Source organism: Opisthocomus hoazin, chromosome 5 (genome assembly GCF_030867145.1).
Source record: "Opisthocomus hoazin isolate bOpiHoa1 chromosome 5, bOpiHoa1.hap1, whole genome shotgun sequence".
NCBI lineage: Eukaryota > Metazoa > Chordata > Aves > Opisthocomiformes > Opisthocomidae > Opisthocomus > Opisthocomus hoazin.
In genome coordinates, this window is record NC_134418.1 from 63909161 (window position 1) to 63936451 (window position 27291).

Consider the following 27291-nt stretch of genomic DNA (forward strand, 5'->3'; position numbering starts at 1 on the left):
CCTAAGTGCAGCATATTCACACCTTTTTCTATTGAGCTGCATCTTGTTTATTTTAGTCACTTCTTCAGCTTTGTCAAGGTACCTTTGAATTATGTAATAAGAATAACAACAATAAGCTCAGGCTGTTTACTGTTCCTTCTTAATGCATAATACTGCACGTACAGTTAAGTGCCATCCTTGGTCCTTCTTCCAAATCCTTATTGAAAATAGTGGTATTACGGGACTCGAGATTTCTGTGAAACTGCAGTCTGAAACTTCAATTTTGAGAGTGTAAATCACAATGTAGATAGTGGATATTGTTCAAGCAGATCAATTACCCTGAAATGTTTTTATTGACTGATACTTCTCTACCTTGCGCAGGAGAATATCAAGTGAGGCACAGCTGTGAACACATCCCCCTGATGTGGCATTTAGTTAGCGTGTATCATTCCCACTATTTTGCAACTAGAAATTACTTCAGTCTTTCTAAATGGTAAGCTCTAGCTTTTTCTTTCCCTAACTGTGGAGTTTTCAATGTCACCACAGATTTGGGAAGCTGAAAAGGAATAAGCTGAAAGGGCTGTGTGTTCTAGATGCATTTGCATGTGTTACTGATGGCACATTGACTCAGCCCCTAGGCAAACTGTTATTTTAAGTCAACTGTAATTACTGTGTGTGTCCATGACCTGGTGGTCTGACCTGGCTGATGGGCGGGTTGTCCGTGTAATTCGCATTCAGTTATCAGCAAATAACACCATACCAGCAGCTCTAATCAGATAGTTTACCAGCCTGGTTAATGCAAATCATGAATCTGAGTTTGAGGAAAGTTGACAGCTCCCAGAACTGTTCCTGCTGTACTCTGAACTGAGTTGAGTCTCTTCTTTACAAGTAATACTAAATGGGTAATTTTAAAGAAAAGAAACAAAAATAAACACCATCTATATTGTATTGAAATTTGTTTTCCTAGGAATTTGCAACAGTTCATAAATTGCAAGTCTTTCCAGCTATTTATAGACACCAAGATGGACTTGTAACCACAGACACTTCGACAGTCTTCACGTTCGTTCCTCTCTCCATAGGCCTCAGTCTATATCCTTTTCACTTTCGTCATTGAACTGAAGGGCATAAAAACATGAATCAAAATGCAACCTGTAGCACTTGCAGATGCTACGTTAGCCTTTCATTGGAATTGTGCTATCGTGCTGACATTTGTTTTTTTAATTAAATGTCTATTCTTCACTTTCATTCTCTGTTTAGGGAGAACATGGGAGGTAGTCCCGCTTCATCATTGGTACTTTAAATGATTTGTGCGCTGGAACAGCTAGTTTCCTTCACACATAATGCTTTGTCATCATTTCCTTTACTGAAGTGTATAGTTTAGGGATAATTAAAACATTCTACTTCTTTCTAGCTAGTGCACAGATACATCTCCTCTCTCTGCATCCAGAGTAAAATCACTATGCTGATGCTGTGTCATTCACAGCGGAGTCTTCCAGCTGCAGGAGAGGAGGCACTGACTGTTGCAACAAGTGAGCGGGAGCTTTAGGGCATCCCAAACTGACCTTGCAACTCAGTTATAACCAATCAACTCCACATATTTAGTATTTCAGGACTAGGAAAGTAACTAAATTGAGGCCATTTTAGTATATCTTTGTCTTGCATGTTTTGGGAATTTGCTGTTTTGTTCAAGGATTTTTTTCCTATCGTGTAAATTGGGCTTTATGTAAAAGCATAAGTTACCAAATGGAAAAGGCAGTTACTTGTTCACTTGGGTCCAATATCCAGCTGATAGGTATCCTGATATTTGGTGGAGAAAAAAAGAATATAAATTATTTTCTTTTCAAAGGGGAATTTTAATCCCATTGGCACAGCAAACTGCTATTTCTCTTGTAGGAAAAGAGGAGTTTGGACTGTATGCATAAAAACTGTGCTGAGGTTATACAAAAGGAATCCTGAAATTTTTCGTTAAGCTCTACCATATAAAGACTGACAGTTCCTAAATAAAGTTCTTACAGGATGCATAATACCAATATGAAATGGACTTAGTCAGGCTGTAGGGATACTCAGTTACCTGTTGTAAGGGCTTAAGGCAGCCCTGTTGAGTTATAGGTTTGGGGTGTGATAGCAGGAATGAGACCAACGTCTTTAGGGATAAAAAGTTCATCTCTAAATAATGGTGTGGTAATAAAGACAGGTCAGTAGTACAATAATCCAGACAGTAATAACTGCAAATTCAATAATTCACTAGTACTGGGCTTGGACTTCATGTCTGGGCTCTCAAAGATGTGCATGATAATGGATGTCAGGCAGACAGGCAGGAGGCAGGCATGACTTCTTCTCTGGACAAGCTACCTGGACCAGTTGACGAGCTCAGGGAGTGCCACATTCCCAGATGGGACTGTCCTTTCTGTTGTTAAGTCAGGAACCACTGTCTGGGCTTGTTCACGAAGCATCATATCCCACCTCTCTGCCAATTCTGTCCTCGGTCTGCACACGGCTTGGAAATACAGTGTAAGACAATACTACCCTTACTCTAATCTATCAGTGCATGGTAATTTTGCAAGGTAATAATGCTACTGGATGTGATTTTTTTTTTTACTTTCTTGTTCGTTGCGTGACTTGTAGTTTTCCCCATTTAAAGTGTTTTCCCTGCAAAAGAGCTCTTGCTCCCCAGTTAAACACTGACTTCATCTCTGAGAAGCTTTTGTTTAGCTTTTCAGACCTTCTAATAAAATGCTTTCCTTCTAGAAATGCCCTTCTATATGATTTAAGAATAGAGGTGGCAGCTTCAAGAGAAGAATGTGTCTTTCATACCAAGGAAAGAATTGGTCTATTGGGTGTTTTTCCTCTTCTATAACTGAATTAGGATATGGAATTATTGATCATGAGAATTAAAAATTGCATTTCCTTGTTTTAAAGGAGGTAAATTATGATATAAGGTGTACCTTAGATGGCTCTGTGTTACTGGGGGTGGTTGTTTACTTTTGTGATATCCTGACTTTGGAGGGGCAGTACATCAGAAGCAGAGAGAGCCACCATTAAAAATGATGGGGTCGCCTATGCTATACGTTTAAATGTAACAAGTGTGACCTTAAGTAATATCATTCTTATCTGAACTGCAGTGACATCAACATGAAAGATAGTGTTTGTGCTACTGTTTGCAGCTGGACAAAGGTGATAAGCCTTTCACAGGCAAAGAATTCCCTTGATGGTTTGGTATGGCTTATGATTTGTTTCATTGAAAAAATACTGGTGTTGTGATTGATGTGGTATTTTACAAGTGCTGCTGATTGTTTCATATGAGGCTGTAGAGGAATCTCCATCCTGAACTCACTGAAGGAAGTTGAGAAGATGATGAATTCAGCTTTTTTTAGGCATTGTGTCTCCATAATCCTGAGGGACAGGCCAGACCCATGGCAGAGGTGCCTAACAAACGAGCAGCATACGAGCTTTGAAGCTCCTCTTTGAAATTCGGTTGGCAAATCTTTTTCTTCATTGTTACTAATGGCCCTGGCAGTTTCACTTGCCATCTGTTTTTCTGCCACAGATAACATTAAGCTGGATTCTTTCTTCCTCATGCAACATCAAGACTGTTTTTGTGCACTGTTTTACTTGATGTACCGATTGTTAGCCAAAGCTGTTCCTTAATGATAGGGGGAAACAGAAATTAAATTATATTTTGAATTAAACAGGAGAGCAGTAGACTGGAGCTGTAGGTCCTTAGAGCTGATATGTTAGATCAAGTGCACATTCAGCTTTAAAATTTGCATTGCGCACACCATTCAGCTATTTCAGTCAAAGCTGACAGGGATTGATGCTATTTCTCATACAAATAAGTAGGCATGAACACTGCTAAAAATTTATTTAGAAGCTAGGGTAATTAAATGTTGCACATCAAATAATCTTTAGGAGCTGGAGTCTTTTGATAAGCCAGGGCAGAACTGTAATTAGGCCCAGTTTTTCAGATAATTTCCTGTTTGAAAAGTTACCTGTCACATTGAACACACAAAATTATTAGTTCTTCTGGAAGACACAGGCCTAAATAAAAATATTAGAAACTTTATTCATTTATGTCCCTTGACTTTTGGAATCTGTCCATGTTCAGTATGCCACAGACCAGCACAGGGTGTTAACTGATAGCAGGCACGTGCATGGAGGGAACTTGGCAGAATAGTAGGCATTGACTCCACACGGACTATACTTTCTACCGCTGAAGGAAAAAGCATGTCTGGCCCCACTGAGAAGCAATGGGACCAGATATCTTCATACTGGACCTTTTAAAGTCTGAAGTAAGTGCTAGAGAGAAGAATCCTTGTTATGGAAATAATTTCTGCACTTCATGGACTTTGAGGGTGAAAAACACATGTAAGTGCACATGCATCAAAAAACGGGATTCATATCTGGCAGATAAAGTCACGATTTGTGGATGGAGAGATGCAGCAAGTGAGGAACAAAGTATTATGACTAAGCTCACCTGGTTAAACTGCAGAGGGAGCTGATACGTGGCAAACAGTGAAGAGCAGAAGCATGATAAATACTGTGTGAAGGTAAAGAGGGTTTAGTGCTGCCTGTTTTGTGTATCATTTTCTATTTTGTTTTAAACTCACAGAGATGAGTTTCAGGTTTAGCTTCTCTTATCCTCATTTTATCTATATCCTAAATTTAATTTAGCATCACTATCTTATAAATTGCAGTCTTTGAATAGTTACCTCCTTAGTCTGGTTCCTGACTTAATTAATTTTGTATTTCTGTCTACACTACCAGCCTGCAGGGGTTTTTTTAAGTGAATTTCTTCTGGAGTGTCTGTAGTTGTTTTTTAGTACATTTCTGTCTAGATTGGCAATTTGTATAAATCAGCATGGTCACAATATTTCCACTGAGCTACTCTGCCTGTTTTCATACCAATTTTCTTGCAGTTCAAGATGAATGACATCAGTCATTGTTCTGGCAAAACTCATATTTATGAGAGCATTGTTGTGTCTAGAACATGAAAAAACTATGTAATTGTATTACTAACATTGAAAAATATATAACTGAATCACTATTTCATTTGTGTGTCTTGACACTACACAATTCTTTTGGCCTGCGTTTACAAATACTTTTGCATACCTATGACTCTGTTCCCCCAAGTAGTTAAACAGAAATTGATGTGATAACCTACTTAAATAATTTGTGTGGGACTATGTTTCCCAGATCAGTTTCTTAAGCAGCAAAAAACTTGGTTGATTTGTTTCATGACTTCACCAAAGCGTTTTCTGTGGGATTAAAATATTTTCTAAAGATATTCAGCAGATTGGTGGTGGTACTATTGTTCTGTTCAAATTGTCTTCTTGGCCTGTCCCTGGCAAGAGAGAAATGGGGTACGAGCACTTCAGCTATTCAGAAAGATGGTAGTAGGCATTCCCATGGATACCCCTGTGGAAAAGGGAGAAGATCTCTCTAGACCTGGTGTCTTCTAGCTCTTCACAACCCCTGGCAACATCCTGCAACCAAAGGACAGGCCAAGAAGTCAACCAGTGATGGGGAGGAAAGACACACTTTGACATAAATGACAAGGCAAGTAGTTACAGTCTGTCACTTTTCTTTCCCTGTTTTAAATGTAGAATGAAGAAGGTTTCCTGCAGGAGGGAATGGTGAATAATACAGATGTTCCTGTGGACCCTGAGAATGAGGCTTATGAAATGCCTCCAGAGGTAAATCTGTTGTGATGTTTGCTGTGAATGCACATAGGAGAAGCACACAGGACGGGGCTGCACGCTCCAGTTACGTCAGCCTGGCGCAGGCTGGTGGATGAGCTGCAAGGGCGCAGCAGAAACGCAGTCACTTTGGCCAAAATCTCCCAGAGGTATAGTGCTGGGAATCAGAAAATCCATTGCTTTCTTGATAGTAAGGAAGTTTAATAGGAAAATACTGTGTGTCTTTCAAACCACTTGTGCCTGGGTCTCTGAGTAATCCACAGCAAACTTGTGTCTTTTTCCTATGTTTGATAGGGAATAAGAGAAAAACTGGATCTTCATAGGTTGTTTTAATAGCTTGGCCATTTATCAAAGCATCATGCTTTATAAAACATCATAATTCATTATTATACTCTTAGGTTAAAGAAATTATGGGAGCAAATTATTTTGTTGTGTTTCATGTACTTGCTGTCTAAAGTATTATTACAATATCTGGCATGATGCTTTGGCAGTTGGAGTGGCATTTTTACAGTAACATAGATAATTAGGCTGAAAATGAGAGGTATAAAGCATTTCGACCACGATCCAGTAAAAGACTTAAAAGGCCCGCTTGATCACCAACACCTTGAATATCACTGAAATTATGGGGGCTGCTCGTGTACCCATAGTTAAACAGACATTCAAATAATTTACTGACTCGTACGAGTATCTGCATCACCTGGTGTGCTGTTCAGCCCAGAGGTGGTCCTCCTCCCTCTCCAAATGAATTGCCATCAGTGGTCTTATGAGTTCCTGGCAACATCAGCTGAATGGCATGTTAACCGCTGTAAAAGCCTAAATTTCCTGTAAATACCACAGCTTGTAAGGTACAGTATCTCGAAGATGTGACAAAGTAATTCTAAATGGCAAGATCCTGATCCCAAGAAAATCCGTAATATTTTGGCACTGAATCCACTAGGACTAGAACAAGCAGTGAAAGTGTGATGCATTTATCTAAAATACTAGCAGTGCTGATTTCTGCTCTCCTCATTAGGAAGAGTATCAAGACTATGAACCTGAAGCATGAGAATCCTTTCCTTCCTTTATATCTTCTGAAATCTACTAACTACTAAAGAAGTCCCATCCTGTACGAGTGCTGAGTTCCAATGTGCCCAGTCGTAAAATTTTTTTACAGTTTTTACAGTGTATTTTGAAGTCTTCCATCAGCAATGATTGAAGTATCTGTGACTGCATCCACCTTATTTCAGCATTTCCCCCCTGCTGAAATGAAAGCTGGATGGCAGGGTCATTGTTGTGCTGTGGATATTGTGGCTTCAAGTTTAAAAGTTGAAAAAGAAAATATTAAAAACACCTAAGTGTCTACTGCTTATTTCTAACTCTGTACATGTTTTGTTGATAGGCTGTCAGTAATTTGATATTGTTTATGATACAATTTTTATTTGTTTCCTATGACTATTCTTTCTGTGCAGAGACGACTTATTGTGGGAGCTTTATATATATGTGTATGTATTATACATATTAAAAAAAAAGTAATTGAGCATGAACTATGCACCTATAAATATTACCTGTTGAAAATATATTGTTTTGTGATGTGTTTTGTTAACTTGTGTCTGTAAATAATGGTGTTCAACTGAAGCAAATAAAATGTAACCCATTAAAATGATCTTCTAAATTAGTGATGATTTATAACACCTTCTTTCCTCTCCATGTTAAAGCATTCAGACTGTGTTGCTTCCTGTGAAGGAACTGGAGAAACAAAACCTGCAAATGGAAGCCCAGTCTATACCAAAAACAGGATGCAGAATGAGAGTATCAGGGCTGTTGTCTGAGCTGGAGTAAATTGTTGACAAAATAGATTCATTTGTAGTGCTAATAAACTTTCTGTTGCAAGGAGAACCCGAGAGTGAATGACGCTAATAATAATGGGTTGCAGCAGATTATCAGGAAATCGTGAGGCCCTTTGAAGAACTACTGTTTCAAGGTTGTTAAAACGCTGGGCTATACGGAGGAGTGATGGACTAGTTGCAATCAATATGTCTTCTGTAGAGTCCCGTTTAGCAAAAGTACAGCCTACTGTCTGTTTTTAGACACGGTAATTTTAATTATTATGTTGCCTGGATACTTTTCCGTGTAGTAAAAAGATTTAAATGTGAGATGTTCTTTCTTCTCTAATGTTTAATTATCTGTTATTTTGGATCAAATATTGCCTCTAACCTGAAAAATACAGTGGGTATTTTTTCATTTAAGGTTCTCTAGTCCTGAGCAGGATTTTGTACTTCGCTTACAGCTAGTCTTTACAATGTTCTGTGACACAGATCTTAAAACAGGGGAGTATTATTGTCTGCTTTTAAAAATGGGGAAACTTAGGAACAACCACATAATGCGTGTCACTGGTATGTACAAAAAGAGACTCAAAAGCCCGGAGGCTGAAGTCTCAACTTGTTCTTGAACTGAGCTCCTTTCTGGCTTTCTGCAACGTTCCTGGTATTAGCATGCCCAGCCTGGAGCAGACCTTACTAGATATGTACCCATCCCAGCTGTGTACTGTTAGAGCTAATGGTGTAGTACCATGAGCCAAAATCACGTGACCATACTGGTTTCACGATGCTTGGAAGACTGATGCTTCAACTTCTCATGTCATCCCCCAGTCCCAACCCCATATTTCTAAGGAAATTCATTTATTTCAGAAAAATTGCTATCAAGCTCTTTTTCCAAAGCAGTTAAAAATCCCCTTGATCATTTCAAACAATTTGCGAGTATTTTCATCAATAGTTAAATTGCTTAATGAAGCCTACAGTCCTGTACTCTTTTGCAGAAATCTTTCATGATCACCTGCAACAACCCACTAACAATTTGCAGTCTTCTTCACAGGCAATGTGTCAAAATAATCTCGTCTTGGACATCTTTACTATTAAAATTCATCTTAATGCCTCTGTGGCAAATTTATTGATTGAGTCCATGGAAAATTAATATGAGTACAGGGCACAATGCAAGATACTGCTTTTATAATTATCAATGCTGTTTAGGTATCTTTCTGTTCTAAAGGTCCTACTGTTCTAGTAGAAGGGTTTGGGAAGAAAAGCCCAGTGCTGTAATGTGATTTTTCCCAGCGTGCTAGGGGGAACTCATCCGCTAAGAGCAACAACTGAGAGCAGTCAGATGCCTGATAGTTCAGGTAGTAGCACTGGAAACAGCAGCCTAAGTAGAAGACGTATTTCTGTTGTCCATCTTCTCTTCCACAGCCCACCAGTCTTGATTGCTCTATTGTTTCTAAATTAGAGAATCAAATTAAACTGTTTCGTTGCTCACATTTTTCAAATAAGTTGTGCACTTCTTAAATAAGCTGTGGGGAGCAGTATGTCATAAAAAACAGTAATAAGAATAAATTGACTCCTGAGACTGGCCCATTGTCAGAGCACGTAGGAGTTAATTATTTTCTTTCATAGATTAGCATCAGCAAATCATTCAGAGTTTTCAGGTCATTCAAAATTTACTATAGGCAATCAGTTTAGTTCTCGTGCCTCTTGCAAACATGCCCTCAGATGGCCCTGAAAGTCCATGGGACCCCTGGTTACTATGGCAGCACAGTGTGATGCACTGCTCTGGTAACAAGCTGCATTTTAATTAGATTCCTTAAGGGCTGCCTAACCATCCTTTCCAGGTAAAGTAAATGCCATCTTGTCTTATTTCCTGCAGTGAGATAAATACTGACACGCGGATTGCAAATGTCAGAATTGTGTTGGATGCTAAAGCTGAACTAAATAGATTCTGCTGTACGTAGCTATTGTTCAGTGTCTGCCCTGGGTATAAAAAATGCTTCTGCTGTTGTGATAACATTTGCTTAAGCAATGCTTGCCAGAGAGGAATACACCTCAGAGCCATCTTTTCCTTAAGAGCCTAGAGTTCAACTCAAACTGAAAGCAATCTTCTGTCCTCATATTGTGAGTTAATAATGTGTCTCACCATATCCCAGCACTCCAGGGAAAAAACATATGTTGCTTTTTGTTCTATTTTGACAGCGTTAATTGGTCTTATAATGATTCCTAATTAGACACATTGTAATAATGTTTTTATTCCTGTAAATCATAGTGTTAATACTTCTGTTACGTGCGTTTAGCATAATGACTTTCAAGTCATTGTATGTGAGGGATAAGGCAAGCAATGCCCTCCTCCCACCAGCAAGACTTTCCTTCTTTCCCTCGAGACAGTTGCAGACAGTTTAAGATAAATTACAATGTCCTAAACTCGAGGAAGAGCAACACACCTGCATCTCTTCAGGAAGCACATCTTTTACTCATCCTGGCTTTCCTAGCATGGGCAGTCTAGGCTCAGTGATTCTCATACGGAAGCATCTGGCATGGACAATGGGTCAGTCAGTGGCAGCAGACTCGGAGCAGAGACCTCTGCCTCCAAGAGCTGGGAGACTCGGAAATTCAGGGCCGTCCATTTAGTAGCTGGAATTCTTCCAGGAGCAGAATAGAAGACAGGTATAGATGGCTACCTGTGTGTAAACATAAAATCTGAATATACCATGTAGAACTACTTAATTGCCTCGAAGATTTGATCCAAAGTTCACTGAAATCAGTGGAAAGATTCCCACTGCCTTCACGTCAGTGTTTTAGGACAGGATACATTTGATCTTCTCATGCAACTGACGTGTGGCAGTCCGTACTGAGGTGAGAAGTCTCTAGTTCTTTTCTGTGTGATTTTCAGGGAGAAAATAACTGCTGAAAACCTTGCTTCTAGGGTGTCTTAAGGCACTGGCTGTAGGATACTTTTTGTGTCAGATGGTGCTCAGTGGAGGTGATGCTCCAGGGCTCTGATTCCTAAATCGTGGAAAAGGACTCTTTTCATTTACTTAAATGGGTGTGGATCGGTCCTGGTGCCTCTCTTAAGGTTGCATGGAATTCAGAGGTGGCAGAGATCAGATGATCAAAGTCCCTCTGCAGGACATGTAAGAATAGCAAAAGTAGCAGAAAAGCAAAGATTACCATAAAATCCCACAGCTAAGCTCTCACCAGGCTTTCTCAGCAGCACTGTGGTCTTATACGCTGGCAAAATACTGTACTGTAAATTCTACATGGTACAGCATACTTCAAATGTTGAGTTTGAATGGAGTAGTTGCCCTTAGGTATTGCCACCTTAGAGGGAATTATTCCTTCAGGTAATTGATATTTACTGACATATTAATTAACTTAAATCTTTGTGTTCTGCTCTGGAATTGCTTAGGAGGTAAGGGGGAGAAAATAGATGGTTCCCTGATACAGGTTTTGGGTTTTATTTCAGTCCACACAAGGCTTCTAGCGACTTCGACTAAATTATCTGGTGCTTTTTGGCCCCTAGCTTGAGACTTTCGAGATTACTGGAAAATACACTAATAATGGTCTTCACAGGGTATCTTCATTCTGCTTGGATATATGCAGGTCTGAACTAATAGCATCATTTTTCGTGTAAACAGACTTGCTCTTGAGTTATGATAACCAACAGCACACGAGATCTTAGCCTTCAGTATCTCCATGCTGCATTTTTAATAGAAAATATAATCTGTTTAAATGCAGACATAAATAACTTTTCTCAAGCCTGCCTGACATTTAATGTGTAACTCAGAAGGTTCCTCTGATCTAAAAAAGGCTGGCAGATGGAGAAGCAGCAGGTGAAACCTCAGATGAGACAGCCAGGAGGTAACAAACAGGGGAGGAAACTGGGTCAGATGAGATTTCTTCCATGTTGGAAGAAATGCTTTGAAAATGTTTCCTCCAGTGGAGGCATAGAAGTGGGTTTTCAGCATTTTCCATTAATATTCACGTCTCTGAATAGGTCACAGTCTACCAGCATCAGATACATCAATAGGGCATATTTCTGTGGAAAAGGTGAACATCTGAGATTTACAAGTGTGCTTTTTTCAGCTGCAGCATAGGAGATCTCTCTCCCAGAGGCCACAGCACATGCGTTTCTGATGATTAACTTGAGATTTAACAAGAAGAATGTTGTTACAAAAAGTTAACTGCTTGGATGCCTCCACTTCTTTTCTTTTTCTCTCTACTCACCACTCCCACATCGGTTTCTTTCTCTCCACTAATCTGCAAAATTTTCAGAGGGTCCTCATTGCTGAGTGTCAATTTTATTGCAAAATCTTATTCTGGCCATTGTTTACAGTATGTTGTGATGAGGCTGCATGCATGCCTGGAGAGCTGGGCTTTAGTCTTTGAACCTCTAGAAAGAGGAAGGACCACAGCTCTTCTCCTGCTCAGGATGCTCCCATCACTGCTGCATCCAAAGACACAGCAAGGCAGAGACTCTGCCCAAATGCGCTGAGACGGAAAAGCACAGTGGCTGTTAAAGGAAGGCAGAGGAGGAGGTTGGAGAAGCAAAACAGGCATGAGAGCCTTGCTAAGAAATGGCTGGCATTCAGCCTGCCTGCCTCCCCTAGGCAGTGCTTGTGGTGTCAGAGGCTAATGATAGAAAATATCCCATGGTTTTACAGTGCTCCCAGGGACAGACACCTCAAGGACCCAGGTAAAATCAGAACAGGGTTGCTTTGCTCTCTGTGAGGCAGAATTCACATGCTGTTTGAGGAGACCTGGCTTTTTATGTTGAATTCCCCTTTTTATTTTTCTGCCACCTGAAGTCCTCTGTACCAAGAACATAAAAGCAATTGACCGAGCAGTGTTCTAGATTAATAAAAATAAAACAGAGTGTGAGAGCTGATTTTATCAGTGTCCTGCATAGAAAAGGGAATTGCACAGTGCCCATGGGACTATTATCCTCTGTTATTTATTCACGTGAATTTCAGTTGGAAAATTCTGTGAAGCCTGGCAAAAATAACAAAGATGGTCATCTAATGTTAGCATTTGGTGAGACAGCATCCTGCTGAATTGGTTATATTGCCTGCTTCCCAACACCAGAAAAATCTTACAAGGAGCAGCCTTAGCAAGAAGGCAAGACCGTGCTGTTGAGTAAAAGTGGACAAACGTGTTAATAGTGAAAATGTAAAGGAACATAATTGATAAATAAGGCCAATAAGAAATGAAATCTGTTATCTCGGTCCAGTAAGCAAGTGACAACTTTCATTGTCAAAGAAAGGTGATAGCAGCTCCCACAAAACACTTCAGACAAAACTCCTCCTATTTATTCAGCCCCCTCACTCCAAAATCGAGTTCCTTCCTGGCCGAGATTTGCAGAAAGAGTGTGATATATTTCATTTGAATAACTGGATGATCTTAGGTGTGAAATAAACGAAAGTGAATTCAAAGCCTTAAATTTTCTTTTTCATTCTCAGTTTTGTGAAAGCTCAACAAATTCAAATATGATGATAATTCCAGTCTGTTACAGTCTGTGCGGAAGGCAGTTGCTGTGCACTAAAGGGACCGATCTCCTGCATTAATGCATTTCATGGACAGGTGAGTTTTTCCTGCTATTAAGAGTTGTTCAGTGCCTGCATGATTATAATCTAGGTTTACTGTTGACTGCACCTGATAGAGACCTGCTATCTGGAAAATGCTTGAAGAAAGGAAGAAAAATTGTCCTCTCCTATTTTATAATATGTTTGCAACATGGTTTTACACATCCTTATGAGGACACCATCCTGGATCACGTTGGATACATAAAAGTATACACATATATAGATTTTTAATGGATACTCTGTGTGTGTGTGCACCCATATGGGTAATTATTTATGGGCATTACCATTAAGTACTATAAAGATCTGCTATTGTAATAATGGTCTTCATTGGGGGGGGATTATCCGAAATTCGAGGAATGCGTTTTTAAGGCATTTAATATAAATACTAGGTAGCATATTTGAAAGCTTCCAAATGCTAGCCTCACAGCTAACAGGCCAAACCTGCATTAGCAGAGTCTTGCAGGTGTAAGCACACAACTACAAATACAGATGTGACTTACCTACAGCGCACGGTTACCGACATTGTTTGGTCGCTTACAGCGAAATATGCTATGTTAATAAAGGTGCACTGTTACTACTACACCTCTGGACTGGGTGTTCTTGACGATACAGCAACATCAGTTGAGAATCACATTTATTTGTGTTTAGTGCTATTTCAGGGGCTGAAGCGCTTGTCACGGTCCCAGTTCCACTTGACTGAGCGTGATAATAAAAGCACCCTACCCAGAAACCCTGGCATTGCCTAGTTACACAATGGATTTTTTGGCAAGCCTTTATTATGTGGGGTTGGCCATCTGCTCCTAGGAATAGAGTGCTTTTTCTAAACCCCTGACTGCCAGTGGGGCATTGGCTCCTATGTGACTGTGAACGAGCTCTTCATGTAAACCACCATGTTGACCCTGCTTCAGCTTGGGGGTTGGACCAGATGACCCACAGAGGTCCCTTCCAACCCCGAACATTCTGTGATTCTGTGATTCTGTGGTATGTTAAATCAGGATAGTCTGTCTCTCTCTCAAGAGATCAGCTATGCTGCTTAAATAAAGCGAAGTACTCTGAGGTTGAATATCCCCCTGAATAGATGAGTGCTAGCAGAGCAGCTCTGACCCGGAGCAGCTTGATGGCAAGGCAGCTCCAGGAGGACGCTTGCTGTCAAGTGCAAGTCAGTTTAGAGGAAACGAAAGCAAAAGCGCACGCTGCCTCAGGAGGGTGGGTAGATCTGAAAGAAGAAAATTGGTGGTGAGAGGAGTATGCTTTGGGGAGAAATGGCATTTAACATGTTAATAAATCACCCATCTGTTTTCTCTCTTTAATCACTTTGTCTTGTCTAACATGTTACAAAGTTGCTGGAGGAGAGAACATTGCGTATTCCATGACTGTTCACTTCTAGTACAACCGGACCCCAGATATTACTGAAACATAAATGAAGTGTGAGAAGAATACTGTTAAACTGGAGGCTCCTGAGTTGAGTATGCTGCCTCCAAAGACCCTTTTGAAATCTGCACAAGAGTGGTGCGGATGGCGTTGGAGCAGAGTTCAGCTCTCGGCCCCTGCGGGCTACTTCAGCTCTTCGTAAACCGTCGCTTGACTTCCTGCCAGCCTTCTCATTACGCAAAATACAGGTGCTGCCATAGAAAATAAAGTCTGAGTTTACTCAACAGTAAAGAATTTTGGCATTGTTTAAAATGATGTACCTCTGCACTCGATGTAGGGCTGTGCCTTCTGCTCCTGTATCTGCGATGGGCACAAAGGCTTCCCATTAGAAATTGAAATCAATGGGCAAGTGCAGATCCTACAATACTGTAGCACAGCAAGGGCATTCTTTGGTAATGTAAATATACAGGCAGACTTTAATTCAAATTCTGCTAATTGCTTATGGTGGTGTGGTAGGAATGTCACCCCAGCTGAATTTATGACCCCAACTGTAAGACAGAAATAGCTGTACTTGTAAAGTGCTCAGAGATCTGGGAGGTGCTATTACTGCTAATTCTGAAGCTGATATTACACCCTTGACTAATATGGACATAATATGGCAGAAGATAAAGATCTGGAAATTAATTTGTAGCTAGTTGCCACAGTTTGACCTTTTTTCCTCTGCCTTCTCCTATCACATGTTTTTATGTCTTTTACCAGGGCTGAATGGCTATCTTGACTTTAAGTAACACAGCACAAGAGCAAGACAACTGAGCTGGAAAGTGCATTCAAAAGAATGAGACAACAGGCTGTCTTGTGTCATGCAGGTATTACTGCTAAAGAGTCCGAGCCATACTGTTCAGGGAAGGCTGACTTTTTAACAAAAGGAAACATTACTACAAGGTTTTTTCAATATCCCATTTATCATTCTACTGATGGCAAAGACCAACAGCAGGTCTTTTTCTCTAGCTTCTTAATTTAAACTGATAGCAAAGAATGGATTCACGTACATGTAAAATGCAAAAAATTCTTTAGTTTTCTCATTAAAGAAACCAAAACGTGAATGTTCACTGGATATCACCAATCTGCACAACGTCAGTTTGCAGCTGACGTACCTGCAGATTAATGTGTGCCCATGTTCCCTGGCCTGGTGTCATGGCCCAGCCACATGCTGACTCCAAGACCCGGATTCCTCCTGCAGTGACCCCTGGGCTAGACGACAGTTGGTTCCCCAAACAGTCCTACTGAATAGTCTTATTTTCTCTTAACTTTTTTCTTTGTCTTTCTGCTGATCTTACAGTGCTCAGTTACAAAGGCAAAGATGCATTGACTATGGGGTCATAACCTTGCACATCCCTAATTCCCAGTGGAATCGCTTTAAAGGAAACATGATGTACAGAAAGCGCAGGGTCAGGACAATTGGAGAAGTGCTGACGTAAAAAGGAAAAAAACCCAGTTTTTTTTTCTCTTCCTTTCACATTATTTCCAAACTAAATGATTATGAACATGTCCATTTTTGTGGGTATATTCCTAGATAATAATTAGGCAGTTTGGCCATCTGCAGGGAAATAGAACAACTGAGTTAGAAAATGGAAAGAAACATTGTGGTGGCCTCCTCATAATTATCTTTCTGTATCAGTGATTCTACTTACATGTCACAGTGTAGTGAGTTTGGGTTTGCAGAGCCTAGAGAGAACCTTGGAGTAAGTGGACCAGGTGTGTTGCCTTTGTTGGCGTGGCGACCTGGTTCAGGAACGGCACGGCGACCAACCCCAGGCCGCTCAGGCCATCAGCTCGCAGACACCAATGTGGTGGACAGCAAATGGCGTTTATTGACGGGTAGCACAGTATTATATAGCTTAGGTTTACAGCGTCACTTCCGTCTGCTTACACCTTGGGCTAAACGCTACTGGTTATCAGGAGAGGAGGGCGGGTGGCCTACCTTTCCGTACAGCACGACATCTTCCGACCGCCAGGCCCTAACTATCCACACAGGTGAGAACCAGGTGTGAACAACCAGTGGAGAAGCAAAACCCATTTTTAACTATAGGGACAATCAAGAGTCAGGCAGACGTCAGAGTCCAGATTTAATTAATCCTCTCATTACAATCCAAGCAGTTTATTTTCATGCTTGTCAATCTGATTTCTTTCTCCAGAAAGGAGACAGGGGTCACCTTGCTGTTGCCTTTGAATCCCACTTTGCACAGTACTTTGCTGTTCAAAAATCCTAAAAGAAGCCATTTCCTCCTCCTGCCACTGAGAGCATCTGAACTTCAGATTTCTGCCTCTCTCTTTGCTGATGCCTATCAATTAGATTTACCTTCTCCCAATGTAACTTGCTACAGTTTTTGTGGGTGTGCAAGGCTTTACCTAGAACCTGAGAAAAGCTTGCTGAAGCAGAGAGGGAACCTAACCCTCTCCTACTGGCATTCACCTACGTTCACACAGTGGTGTACTTCCAGTGCCATTTTAAATGGTATTGTTTGTAAGAAAATCAGTATTTGTGACTGTGATATGCACTTTATTGTCCATCTTGCTGGTGTCGTTTCTGTGTTCTCTGATGAGATTGTAAATTCTCTGGACAAGACTGCAACCTGTTTCAGATCTCAATTTCACAGTAGTTGCATATCCATGAAATCCCAGGTGCTTCAGTTATTATTGTTTATTGTCTGCCTTAGAGAGCATCCTCAGGCCCTAGACGTGATTGGGCCAGGAGGTTTAAAATACCAGGTTGAAACAAGAGACCTGACAAAGAGTGGAAATGGATTAGCTGCTGTTTACAAAGCTGAAAGGGAAATCAGGTTTTGGTGACTTTTTAGAACATCTGGCATATCCCCAGTGCCACACAAATAAACAACATTGCAGGGACAGGCTGTAAAATACTTTCGCTTTAAATGTCATCAGTCCCCATTTGCCACAAATTACTTACGCTGGAGGGCAAGGGAGATTGTTTTTCAGAATCAGTTGGATAAAACCCTAGATTGTAGATTGACCTGCTGGAGATTGAGTACTGACACTCCAATGCAATGTTCTTGCATTTTCAAATGGAAGAGCGGGTAAAGTGTAGAGTACTGTTGGTGACTGAGCAACGCGTAGCTGGACAAGCCAGCACTTGGTGTGCTCCTCGCTTTGTTAGGATGTCACCGTGAGGTCAGGGCGAAGTGGTTCCCCCATGAGCTGTACGATCATGCCTTACCTCTTGCACACAGGAACAAAAGAACTTTGGTGGGTATCTCTGCTTCTCCGTTGAAGTGATGGTGGTGGAAAACACATTCTCACCCCCACACTGCAGACGCCAAGCAGAGATGTAAGGCAGAGCCCCCCCTGTGATGTGGGTGCCTTGTGTGAGGACCAGTAAGCTCATCCCATTAGCCCAAGCCTTTATATACCCAGGGTATGAGCACTACAGTCACCTGTGTTTAATTATAAACTACCCGGATAATCAGACTGGCTTTAAAGACTTACCTATTGTTTTTTATAGTTAATGAGAAATTTACCTCTATAGTGTCTTGAGAAAGGGAAGAAAATTCCGCACTCAGACCAGGCTATCACTATTAGTTCTCCGTGAGAAAGTACTGAAAATTAATGTGGCTCTGCTGGTCCTAAACAAACTACAGGTCAACCCTATAAACTGAAAGAGCTGGGGAAATGACTGCATTTTATACTACAGCTTAAGATTATAGAGCTGGAAGGTTTCAAAACAGAAAGAACATCCACACTCGTATTTCCAAAACCACTTTGCAACTTAGGTTTTTTTCCTGCTAAAAGAGATTTTGGCAATATTCACTCTGTCACATGAGAGATTAAAATTTGGATGGAAATTTGTAAAATTTTTCATATTACTTCTAGAACCACATACTCTAGTACATCTTTCCAGTATTTCTACCTTGCAATAAGAAGCTGTCTTAAAATTGTCTGTGCTACTATCTTGATAGAAATATCTCAGGCCTATCGTCCCCCCATAGCAAATCCTGGTCTGTAGATCTGTCATTGATATTATTTTAGATGGATGAACCCCCAACTTCTGCGGCTAGCCTTGTTGTGGGGTATCTTGAAAACCAGCATCATCTTTCAGGGCTGTGTCTGAATATACTTTAAATACCCTACCAAGAATGTCATTCATATATTATCATTTACTTAACATTTTCTAATAGGTTCTTATCAAAAGGACTTTAAAAAACCCCAAACCCTCTCATCTGTTCTGTAGCACCACAACATGGCTGTTTTTTCTTTCCTTAAACACTGTTTGCCTTCCAGGCTGTCAGACAAGGAGCTGAGCAGCAGACAATTAGTTTAGATATGAGATTTTTTGAACAAATGATTCACCAAATGATAGTGTACTGTTTATATTTCAGTTCGTCTAGTGACAAAATGGTTTGAAATTAATTCCAAGGAAGGCTCCCAGTGCAGGCAAGACAGTGCATCTGAATTGCAGTGCCTGCTCGTCCCTGCCTCACTGCTGCTTCTCCTGCTCCCCATTTTCTCTGTTCTTTGCCACATGTGCTTGTGCAGCCTGAGGTGTCTTGCACAGCAGAAGAGCTTGATGAAGTCTGGGGAGTTTCCAGGTCAAGGCTTTACGTCATTTGCTGGTGGACACACAGAAATACAAATACCAGGGTTACAGACGAGTACAACCTTTTATCTGAGTATGTTTCCAGGCAGTCAGGGTTACCGTGCTACCAACTAAAACACTTCACCTGTGTATTTAAATAGCAGCTTTTTGTGGATGCTTTTAAAAATCTGACCTCAAAGATTTTTAGCTCTAGAGGTGTCAGAATGCAAGCCAGTGTGGTGGAGATGACTAGTAAGATTTTCTTGGTTTGCCCTTTTATCTGGGGGGAGGTTCTTGTCTTTGTAGCCTGCCCAGTACTTCTGGGCAGCCACACCACAGAAACTGCTCTTGATTTTTGAATTACTATTGATTAGGTGTCATGATCCTTTTGTCACTTGTAGTCTGCAACTCAGATGGAAAACTGCATTGGCTAGAATGGAAGAAAACAGGTGTGTTCCGTTCAAGCAGCTCTAAAACCACTCATTTAACTCTATACCAAATATAACTCATTTCATATTAGTGAATTCATATCTCTTGCATCATCTCTTGTCTTTCAGCAAGCCTCTTCCACATCACACTCACACTGGACTACCTCAACGGTTGTTTTAAAGGCAATGGGGGGGGTTTGAAGTGGGACCTGATTTTGGTTTTGAATCTGAGTTTTTAACTTCTTTCAGCAAGAAAAATCCAGTGGCCAGTTCCCAAGACAAGGGGGAGGAAAAAGCCAGTTCTTCCTCCTCCAGTCTCAGGAAGAACTACTGCAGAAATGTCCAGCAAGGCAAGTCTTGCAGTCTGTCCTTCTCACACCAGAAGCCTCCTTTCTTTTTTTATCCCTGTTCATGCTTTCCCAGTTTCTCTTCTTACCCACCCTGGAGCTCAAGCCAACCTCAGGTGTTTGGGGAAACTCCAGCATTCACTGATACTTCGCAGCATCCAGCTGTGGCTTCTAGGTGTCTAGAATCTAGCTGTGACTTTCAGATTTTGCACCAACTGCCCAAAGGCTGGGACAAGGGAGACGTGCAGAGAGGGTGATAGTGAAGCTGAGCATGGAGAGCAGAAATGCAAACAAAAGAGAAAGGTCTACTGTGAAGAAGGGGAGAACAGAGACAGACAGATACTCCGGTTCTCTTTCTGTCCTTCGTTGCTGGTAGGCATGCTCTGTGTGCTTGAAAATCTGAACCTTCCATTTCAGAAAATACTATGGTCACTACCATGTTTAGACAGAAAAATGAATGGCTGCTTGATGGCAATGACATGAACAAAACCAGGCCGGACTCCAGCTGATGACTCTGTGTAAAATAGCAGACTGCCATTATGCCATGCCGTTTGTTTCTAATACACCTGCTGCTGATTGTTGTTTATTTGTTTAATATTTCTTCATTTGTACATTGCACCACCCTTCTCCTTTTGCCAAAATTATACTGCTCATGATTAACGGCATGTGGCACTCCTGCGGTGCGGTGCTCGGTGCTGGGTTATTTCGTGCAGTGCTGTAGCGAAACAGTGAGGGAGAAAATTCAACCCTAGGAAAGCAATAAATTATTACAGTAGAAATGAGCGCAGAATGAGTCACACTGCCAACAGATTCTGACATGCAACTGATCTATTAGAGAGTTGCTTTTCTGAGAGTTTTTTCTCCCTTTCTATTCCAGATGTGCTCTTCTTAAAGGCTGCACAGAGAAATATTTCCTCGCTTGGAACTTTCTGCCTGCTCTTATCTACAAAAGCTTTTGAAAAAAGCCCCTAAACCTGAAAACTGGTGACAGTGTAACCATATAGCAGGGCTTTTCTTCTGTCTTGTGGTGCTTTGATATGGTTAGCAGAGGATGAAAGTTAACAGCAGGTATTTTGGGGATTTTAAAATATAGCCTGGAGGCTGATAACTACCTGGTCTGTGAAAAGATATTTATGCTAGCCAAGTTTTTCCAAAAAGAGATCTGTGCTATCATTGGTTTCCTTGGACTTTAGGGCATTTGCTCCGTGCCAACATATGAAAACTTCAATTTAGGCAGCACTTTAAGGTGCACCTTTACTTCCAGCTGTACACTATAAACACTAGGTAAAGCATTCTTTACCTCCTAATGGTAAGCAATCCTTCTAAAGAGTAGGCTATTGAAGGCTGCTGGTGCTTTCCTCAGGACTGACAGCTGTGTGATTTGAGACTGCGTGAGTCAGAAGCCCTGTTTACCTCCCTGTCCACAGAAGAGTCCTTCAGTCTTGAGACAGAGCTGTGCAAAGGGGCAAAAGGCAGGAACCCTCCTGTAAAAACTGCAGCTAAGAAGTGCCTTCTCCATAGATGAATGATAGATATCTGACGCAATTAGTCAGTCTTCTAAATTCAAAGTGCAACTATATTTTACTTTGTGGGCTGGGGGGGAGGCTGGAGGATGAGACTGAACTTAATTAGTAATCCTTACGTGCAAACTGTTTCTGAATCTCAGCAGGAGCTGCTAAGAAAACAGTATGAAATAATATTTTAATATTGACAGTGACAAAGACTGCATAATACTTTAATTTCTGATGCTTCCTCAGCCCTAGGTTGTTCCTTAAACATATGGAAAAGCAGCACAATAAAATGTTATATATTCAATTCTGTGCATATAGATTCAAACACAATATTGAGAGATTTGATTCAATGCTTCCTGGAGAGGAAGGATGGAGGCTGTTTAAATTTTGTATTTAACTGCTAGCTTGAGTAGTTTGTCTGGGAGAGATAGGCTTATTGTCTCCTCTGATGCCGTCAGAGATACTCTTTGTAAAGGCTGAGGTGGGTCAAATGGATAAACTGCTTTACAGATGTCCTTAACAGAGAGAAGCAGCTTTTGTTATATTCTGTATCAAATTTAAGTGATTTTGAGTACCTGTCTTAACCTGAGCTGCATTGTTAAATTCATAAAAAGTGATTCTTAAAGAGTCTGAAGAATCCCAAAAGATCATTTGGGGGCTTGAGGGTTTTTTTATTTATATTCAAATCTCCTTTGCCAACAGTTGGGTCAAAATGTGAACAAAATGTGCAAATTATTAAAAATGTCAGCCAGCCTGGCCTAGTCAGCATCCAGAAACTTAAATTTTAGGTTAGCGTCTTGCAGACTTCAATTAAAAATAAGAAGTAGGATGAAGTACTTCTCAACTGTGCACGAGAATCCTAGTAAACCATGTTTCTCAGAGGTCAAATGTAGTATATTTTTCCCCCAAGCGAGAGGACGGTGTAGTGACAGTGCTGGGGGCAGGTGGGACCTCCAGGGACTTGCTCATGAGTCATAACATGGAGAGAGCAAGGAAAGGGACAAAGATGAAGCCTGGTCAAGATCCTCTGGAAAGTCGGTTTGGGGCACTTCATTTCAGTGACATGAGCAGTTACAGAAATGAGCACAACAGAAAAGGTCAAGGGCACGGCAGAGGCTCCGAGCGCTCTTCCAGCAGAAACTTGACCGAAGTGAACTGATGGCTAGAAGAAAGCGGGGAAGGCAGCTTCAGGCATCTGCTGTGCCCAAAGAAGATGGGGAGGTGAAGAAGCAGCGGCAGGGGTGGGCGCTGGCAGGAATTCACAGGCAACGCGGGGATAAAGCTAAAACACTTAGTTGTAAACCTCCACCTTCCAAAAATGCTCAGCCTGCTAATTAGAAAACGATGTGCAAGACCTATCCCTTCCACACAGCTGTTAATGAACTGTTGTGTCAGACTGTTTTTTTTAAAAAACAACTTGTTCCAAGAAGTGTCTTGGTGCCAGCCTCACCTTCTTGTCTCAAGAGGGAGTTATTTAAGGCAACGCTTACTCTGGCAGACACAGCTGGTAGTTCAGGCAGCGCTTGCAGGAAAGGAATCTGTTGGTTTAGACTGTTTTATCTGCAAATGCTTTGCTTCCCATGAGAGACCTTGTGCACAGCATCTCTTAGGTGCTTTATTAACAATAACAGAATATAAAAGAAAAGGAAGCAATCTTTAAATATGCCCTGGTGTGCATTGTTATATGTTCTCTGAAATTGCCCTTCGGTGCTCAGTCACCTCTCAAGAAGCCTCCTGCTTTCAAAGCACTGACAGATTTCTGTGCGCAGTGGTGTTTTTAGATTAGCCTTGAAATGGGATCCTTTGCACCCCCTGCAGCAGTAGTCACATCTGCAACCTGGTCTTTCAGCTGCCTTTCTGTTTTTCACGGGGAGGTGGCAGGGCGTCAGGGTGAGGTTGCCAGCTGGAAGGGTTTCTGGAGAGGTGAAAAGGCAGGTTCAGTTCTGTCCATCACTGCCCACACGGCCAGGGGATGGACTCAGCCTGCTAGCACTTTGGCTGCGGTGTGGTATGATTCCTGAAAAGTGTTTTAACTGCAGCTAAAAACAGGTGAGACCTGGAGACTTGAAAATATTCCTAAAGGACAGGAAGAAAGGTGTAACTATTGGTCGTTATTTGCATTTTAGCTCTCAAAATAGGCATCTTGATCTCTGCACTACACACAGTTGTATCACTGGAGGGGAAGTTGTGAGGTGGGTGATGAGTGCTGGAGGGCAGGCGGTGGAGGAGCTGGAGAAGTGCAGTGTGAGCAGAAAACTGTTGTATGGGCCAACCAATGTTTCCACTTAAAAGCACTTGCAAGAAAGCATTAATAAAATAGAAAATAATTGAAACAGTCACTGGCTTAGCTGAACAGGCAGACAAGTCAAATATTTCCCTTTCGAGAGAAGCCTGTGTGCCACCTTACTCAGAGACGGGGCAGCACAGTCAGAGAGCAGCTGCTGGGACAGCAGAGGTGGCAGTGACCCTGCCTCTGCCAGCTGTCCTGCCGAGAGCTCACGGGCTCAAACCCTGCAGCGGGGAGGTCATTTGTGGGGCTCAGTGGTCTGCTCACTGCAAGCAAGCAGGCTTTGTCATCCCTTTGCCTACTTCAGGTACAAGGTGTTCACCTCTCAGCTGACCAGATGCTTATACCTGATCTTGGTGTTATAAAGCATCACTCATTCTGCAAAATTAACAGGAAAGACCCACTCGGTAAAAAGCAAACCTACAACTAATCCTTTTCCACGAACTCAGAATATTTGGAAGTCCTTATACTTCTCAGTCTGGCTGGGAAAGAAACTGCTGAAGTACTATACAGGGCGCAATGCCATCATAATATTTCTTTCATGATTGGAGATCGACGGTATCAGAATATTTCTAGTGTTACAGGAGCTGAGGTCAAATCTCTTTGGGGCTCATCTGAATTAAAAAAGACTGATTTCTGGTGCCAAGAGAAATAAAACTTTATTTCCCCATACATGGGTATTCAGATGATAGTTCCTTTATTTTTCTGTAGGGAAGCTATTACATGGGCGTCATGATGGTAAAGAGTTTGGGGGTTGTTTTTAATGATCTTTGTTTTCTCATTGCCTCCATAAAATTCATTATTTCTTCCCCAGCTTTTTATGTCTCCCTTCTGAAGACACATTCTTTTTATGGGTGTACTATTGTTCTCCTCCACCTCTATACATTTTTATCACTATTTCCAATTTCAACTAATGAGTTTATTCCTATCTAGAGCGGGTGCAGAGGTCTAGAGAGATGTAATAAAAATTTGACTTTTAATGCTAGCACAGTTGAAAATGTGCTGATAGAGCATTTGATGTCTCAGGTCCAAACTGGGTTCCAGATCAGTAAAAGAGCTCAATTTCGGCTGTTGGCTTGGCAATACAATACTGATTTCTCACTGTCATCCAATTCCCAACAGCGCCTTGGCTGGATTTCAGCTTAAGAAAGATGGACTCTAATGTCTTCTATCCTTTCATCTCAGGTTTACAGCCCTTTCACAAGCTACCAGTCACTGTCTTACACTTCCAAGCTGTGCATTATCCTGAAAATATTAGAAACAATGACCAGTGTGATTAGCCCAACTACCAGAATGCTGCCTATCAAGTGTAAACAGTAAATCAGCTTTCCAGTCAAAGCATGTATGGAGTACAGCCCGCTGCTCGAAGCTCTGGCAGGATGCTCCTACTTCTCTCTCTAACTGATGTAGTGTTCTGTCTTGGTTGCTGGTATCTCTTCTTTCTGGATCTGTTTTTCTCCAGTGTTATTTTCCATGAGAGAGGTCTTAGTCAGTTGAAATGGGTGGAATAGTAACATATTCTTTTCCTTTCTTTTCAAAACATGCATTTTGCTGTTGGCTTTTTTTCTTTTTTTGTATTTTTATCAAGATTCAATCATTTATCAGCTTTTATTTGTTCATGATGCTTAGCTTCAATTATTTTGGAAGTGACTGAGTTTTTCTAGGGAACCAAGTCCATTATGATTTTTAAGCATCTCTTTGTTCTATCAGGGCCCTTAACACTGATTTGATAGTTTAAAGAGAGCTTAAATTACGGCCTTCCCTGTCCACATGCACCAATTAGACTTCCACGTCTATTAAACAGAACTCTACATTAAGTAAAGATTTTTTTAAAATCAAGTATCCATAGGCTGCAAATCTACTACTGTGTGAAACTGTGGGAAATATATATGGCCTAAGGAGTAACACCTTAAAGAAAATGCAGCAGTCACTGCAATTCTTGTGCTGATAAACAGCTGCATATAGTAACCTGCAAATATATTTCTATTAATTTAGACTAGTTTTAATAGACTCATGGTCACTGCTTATTAACTTAAGATTCAGTGTATTCTCATTAAGAGGAATGATATTTTGCTCTGTGCTCAATAATCGCCACCAAGGGATACTTGGTTGTTGGGTCCTTGGTGAAAAATATTCCTCGTCAATGTCCCTTAAATACTTCAACAACTCTGAGCAATGGAATGGGGAGCAGACTTGCCTGCCACTCTTCTAATACAGCATGGGATTTTTCAAAGGAGCCTACAGTGTTTAGATACCCACCAGGTTTTGTACTGCAATTTGTTTAGTTTACTCCAGGTAACTCTTCAATCTTCTCTTAGCGTTTTAGCCATAACCCCAAGCCCAACATGAAATGATGGAGTGTGCCTCTAAGGGAGTTTGCAGGCAGGACGAAGAACAGATTTTATTGATAATGGTGTTTTTAAATTGAAAATTACGTTTTGCTTTCAGTAATCAATTTTTTTTCTACCTGTTGTGGAGATGTTTTCTATTTGTAAAGTCTGTGTTTCTTGTGTTATATAAGGCTTTATGCTACTGAAAAATTTCCGTAACTGCTAGGATGTAAGTTGATATTAATGTATTTCTCTGTACTGTCCATGGGGAAAGAAAAGTAGAAACCATTACTGGGCTGTGAATGGAGATGTGCGTAATTCATTAGGCATCTGCTCTGAAAATGGAGATGGTAACCTGGGGGCCAGCATAGCTCTTGGCTGCGTGCACCAGGCTGCCAACCAGGACAAGACTGGGAGTTGGTGTATAGATGCAGTTTATGCACTTGTTTTCCTGCTCTGTACCCTTTAAATCTCTGTATGACCAGCCTGCGCCTTTGGTCTGCATGTGTTTTGTGTCAGCTGGTGCTGACCAGGGCAACCCAGAAAGCATAGTGGAGCTTCTGAATCCACTGCTTTGGGAGGGGGTGTCTGTGCCCACTGTGCGTGTTTAGAGGTGGAGTAAGATCTTCACTCCTTCCTCATGCTGAAATGCGAATCCACCTCAGAAGTGTGTCTTCAAACAACGATGGGTGCAAGATGTCAGAAGGAAGCCTACTGCTTACGATTTAGATATTGTAGCGAAAAGTGAAAAGACCTGACACTGGGACAGAAAAATGACAGAATAATATTGTCGGCCATAATTTTGAGCGGAAAATCTGCACAAGAACATGTGAGTGCAAAAAATAAATGCCTTCAAAAACACCAGAATGTTTCATGTATGAAAAATTAATCACCTCTGCTGGGGAAGAAGTCCTCGTATATATATACATGAGGAAATTTCCAGCAGCTGTGAGAACAGAATAGCACAAACACAAAACAGCAACAATGTCTTAGGTACAAGTGCAGCAGAAGGACTGCAGGGAAGGCAATCCCACGAGAAATTGTTGACGCAGGTTTCTGTCAGCAGATGAAAGCAAGCCTCCTCTCAGGAGATGAATTGCTTTGTGGGGAAAGGAAAGCAAAAGCATTTCTGTACCCTCCAGCTCACTGCCTTCCTGAGTTTACACCGTCATCTCCTGGGCCTCTCCGTCACCCTTCTGTTAAGCTTGCCCACAAAGTGTTTAATTTTGCTCCTTCTCTGATCCACAGACAGAGACGATCTATGAGTGCTTTCAGTTACCCTGTCAACTCAAGTGGCAAAAGACTCTGCAATCAGTCAAAGGATGAATCTATAAAGAAATCCCATTAAAATCTCAGGAATTACTGAGGGG

General features: G+C 41.2%; 1 protein-coding gene across 1 annotated transcript in view; it reads left to right on the forward strand.

The window, feature by feature from the left end:
* The window catches only part of SNCA (synuclein alpha), a 71198-nt gene extending 63881 nt beyond the window's left edge, over positions 1-7317 (forward strand). The window contains exons 5-6 of the mRNA XM_075421510.1: positions 5583-5672; positions 6688-7317. Coding sequence (XP_075277625.1) covers positions 5583-5672; positions 6688-6720 — 123 coding nt within the window. The 3' untranslated portion in view covers positions 6721-7317. The remainder of the gene's footprint in view (positions 1-5582; positions 5673-6687) is intronic.
* The last annotated feature ends 19974 nt before the right edge of the window (positions 7318-27291 follow it).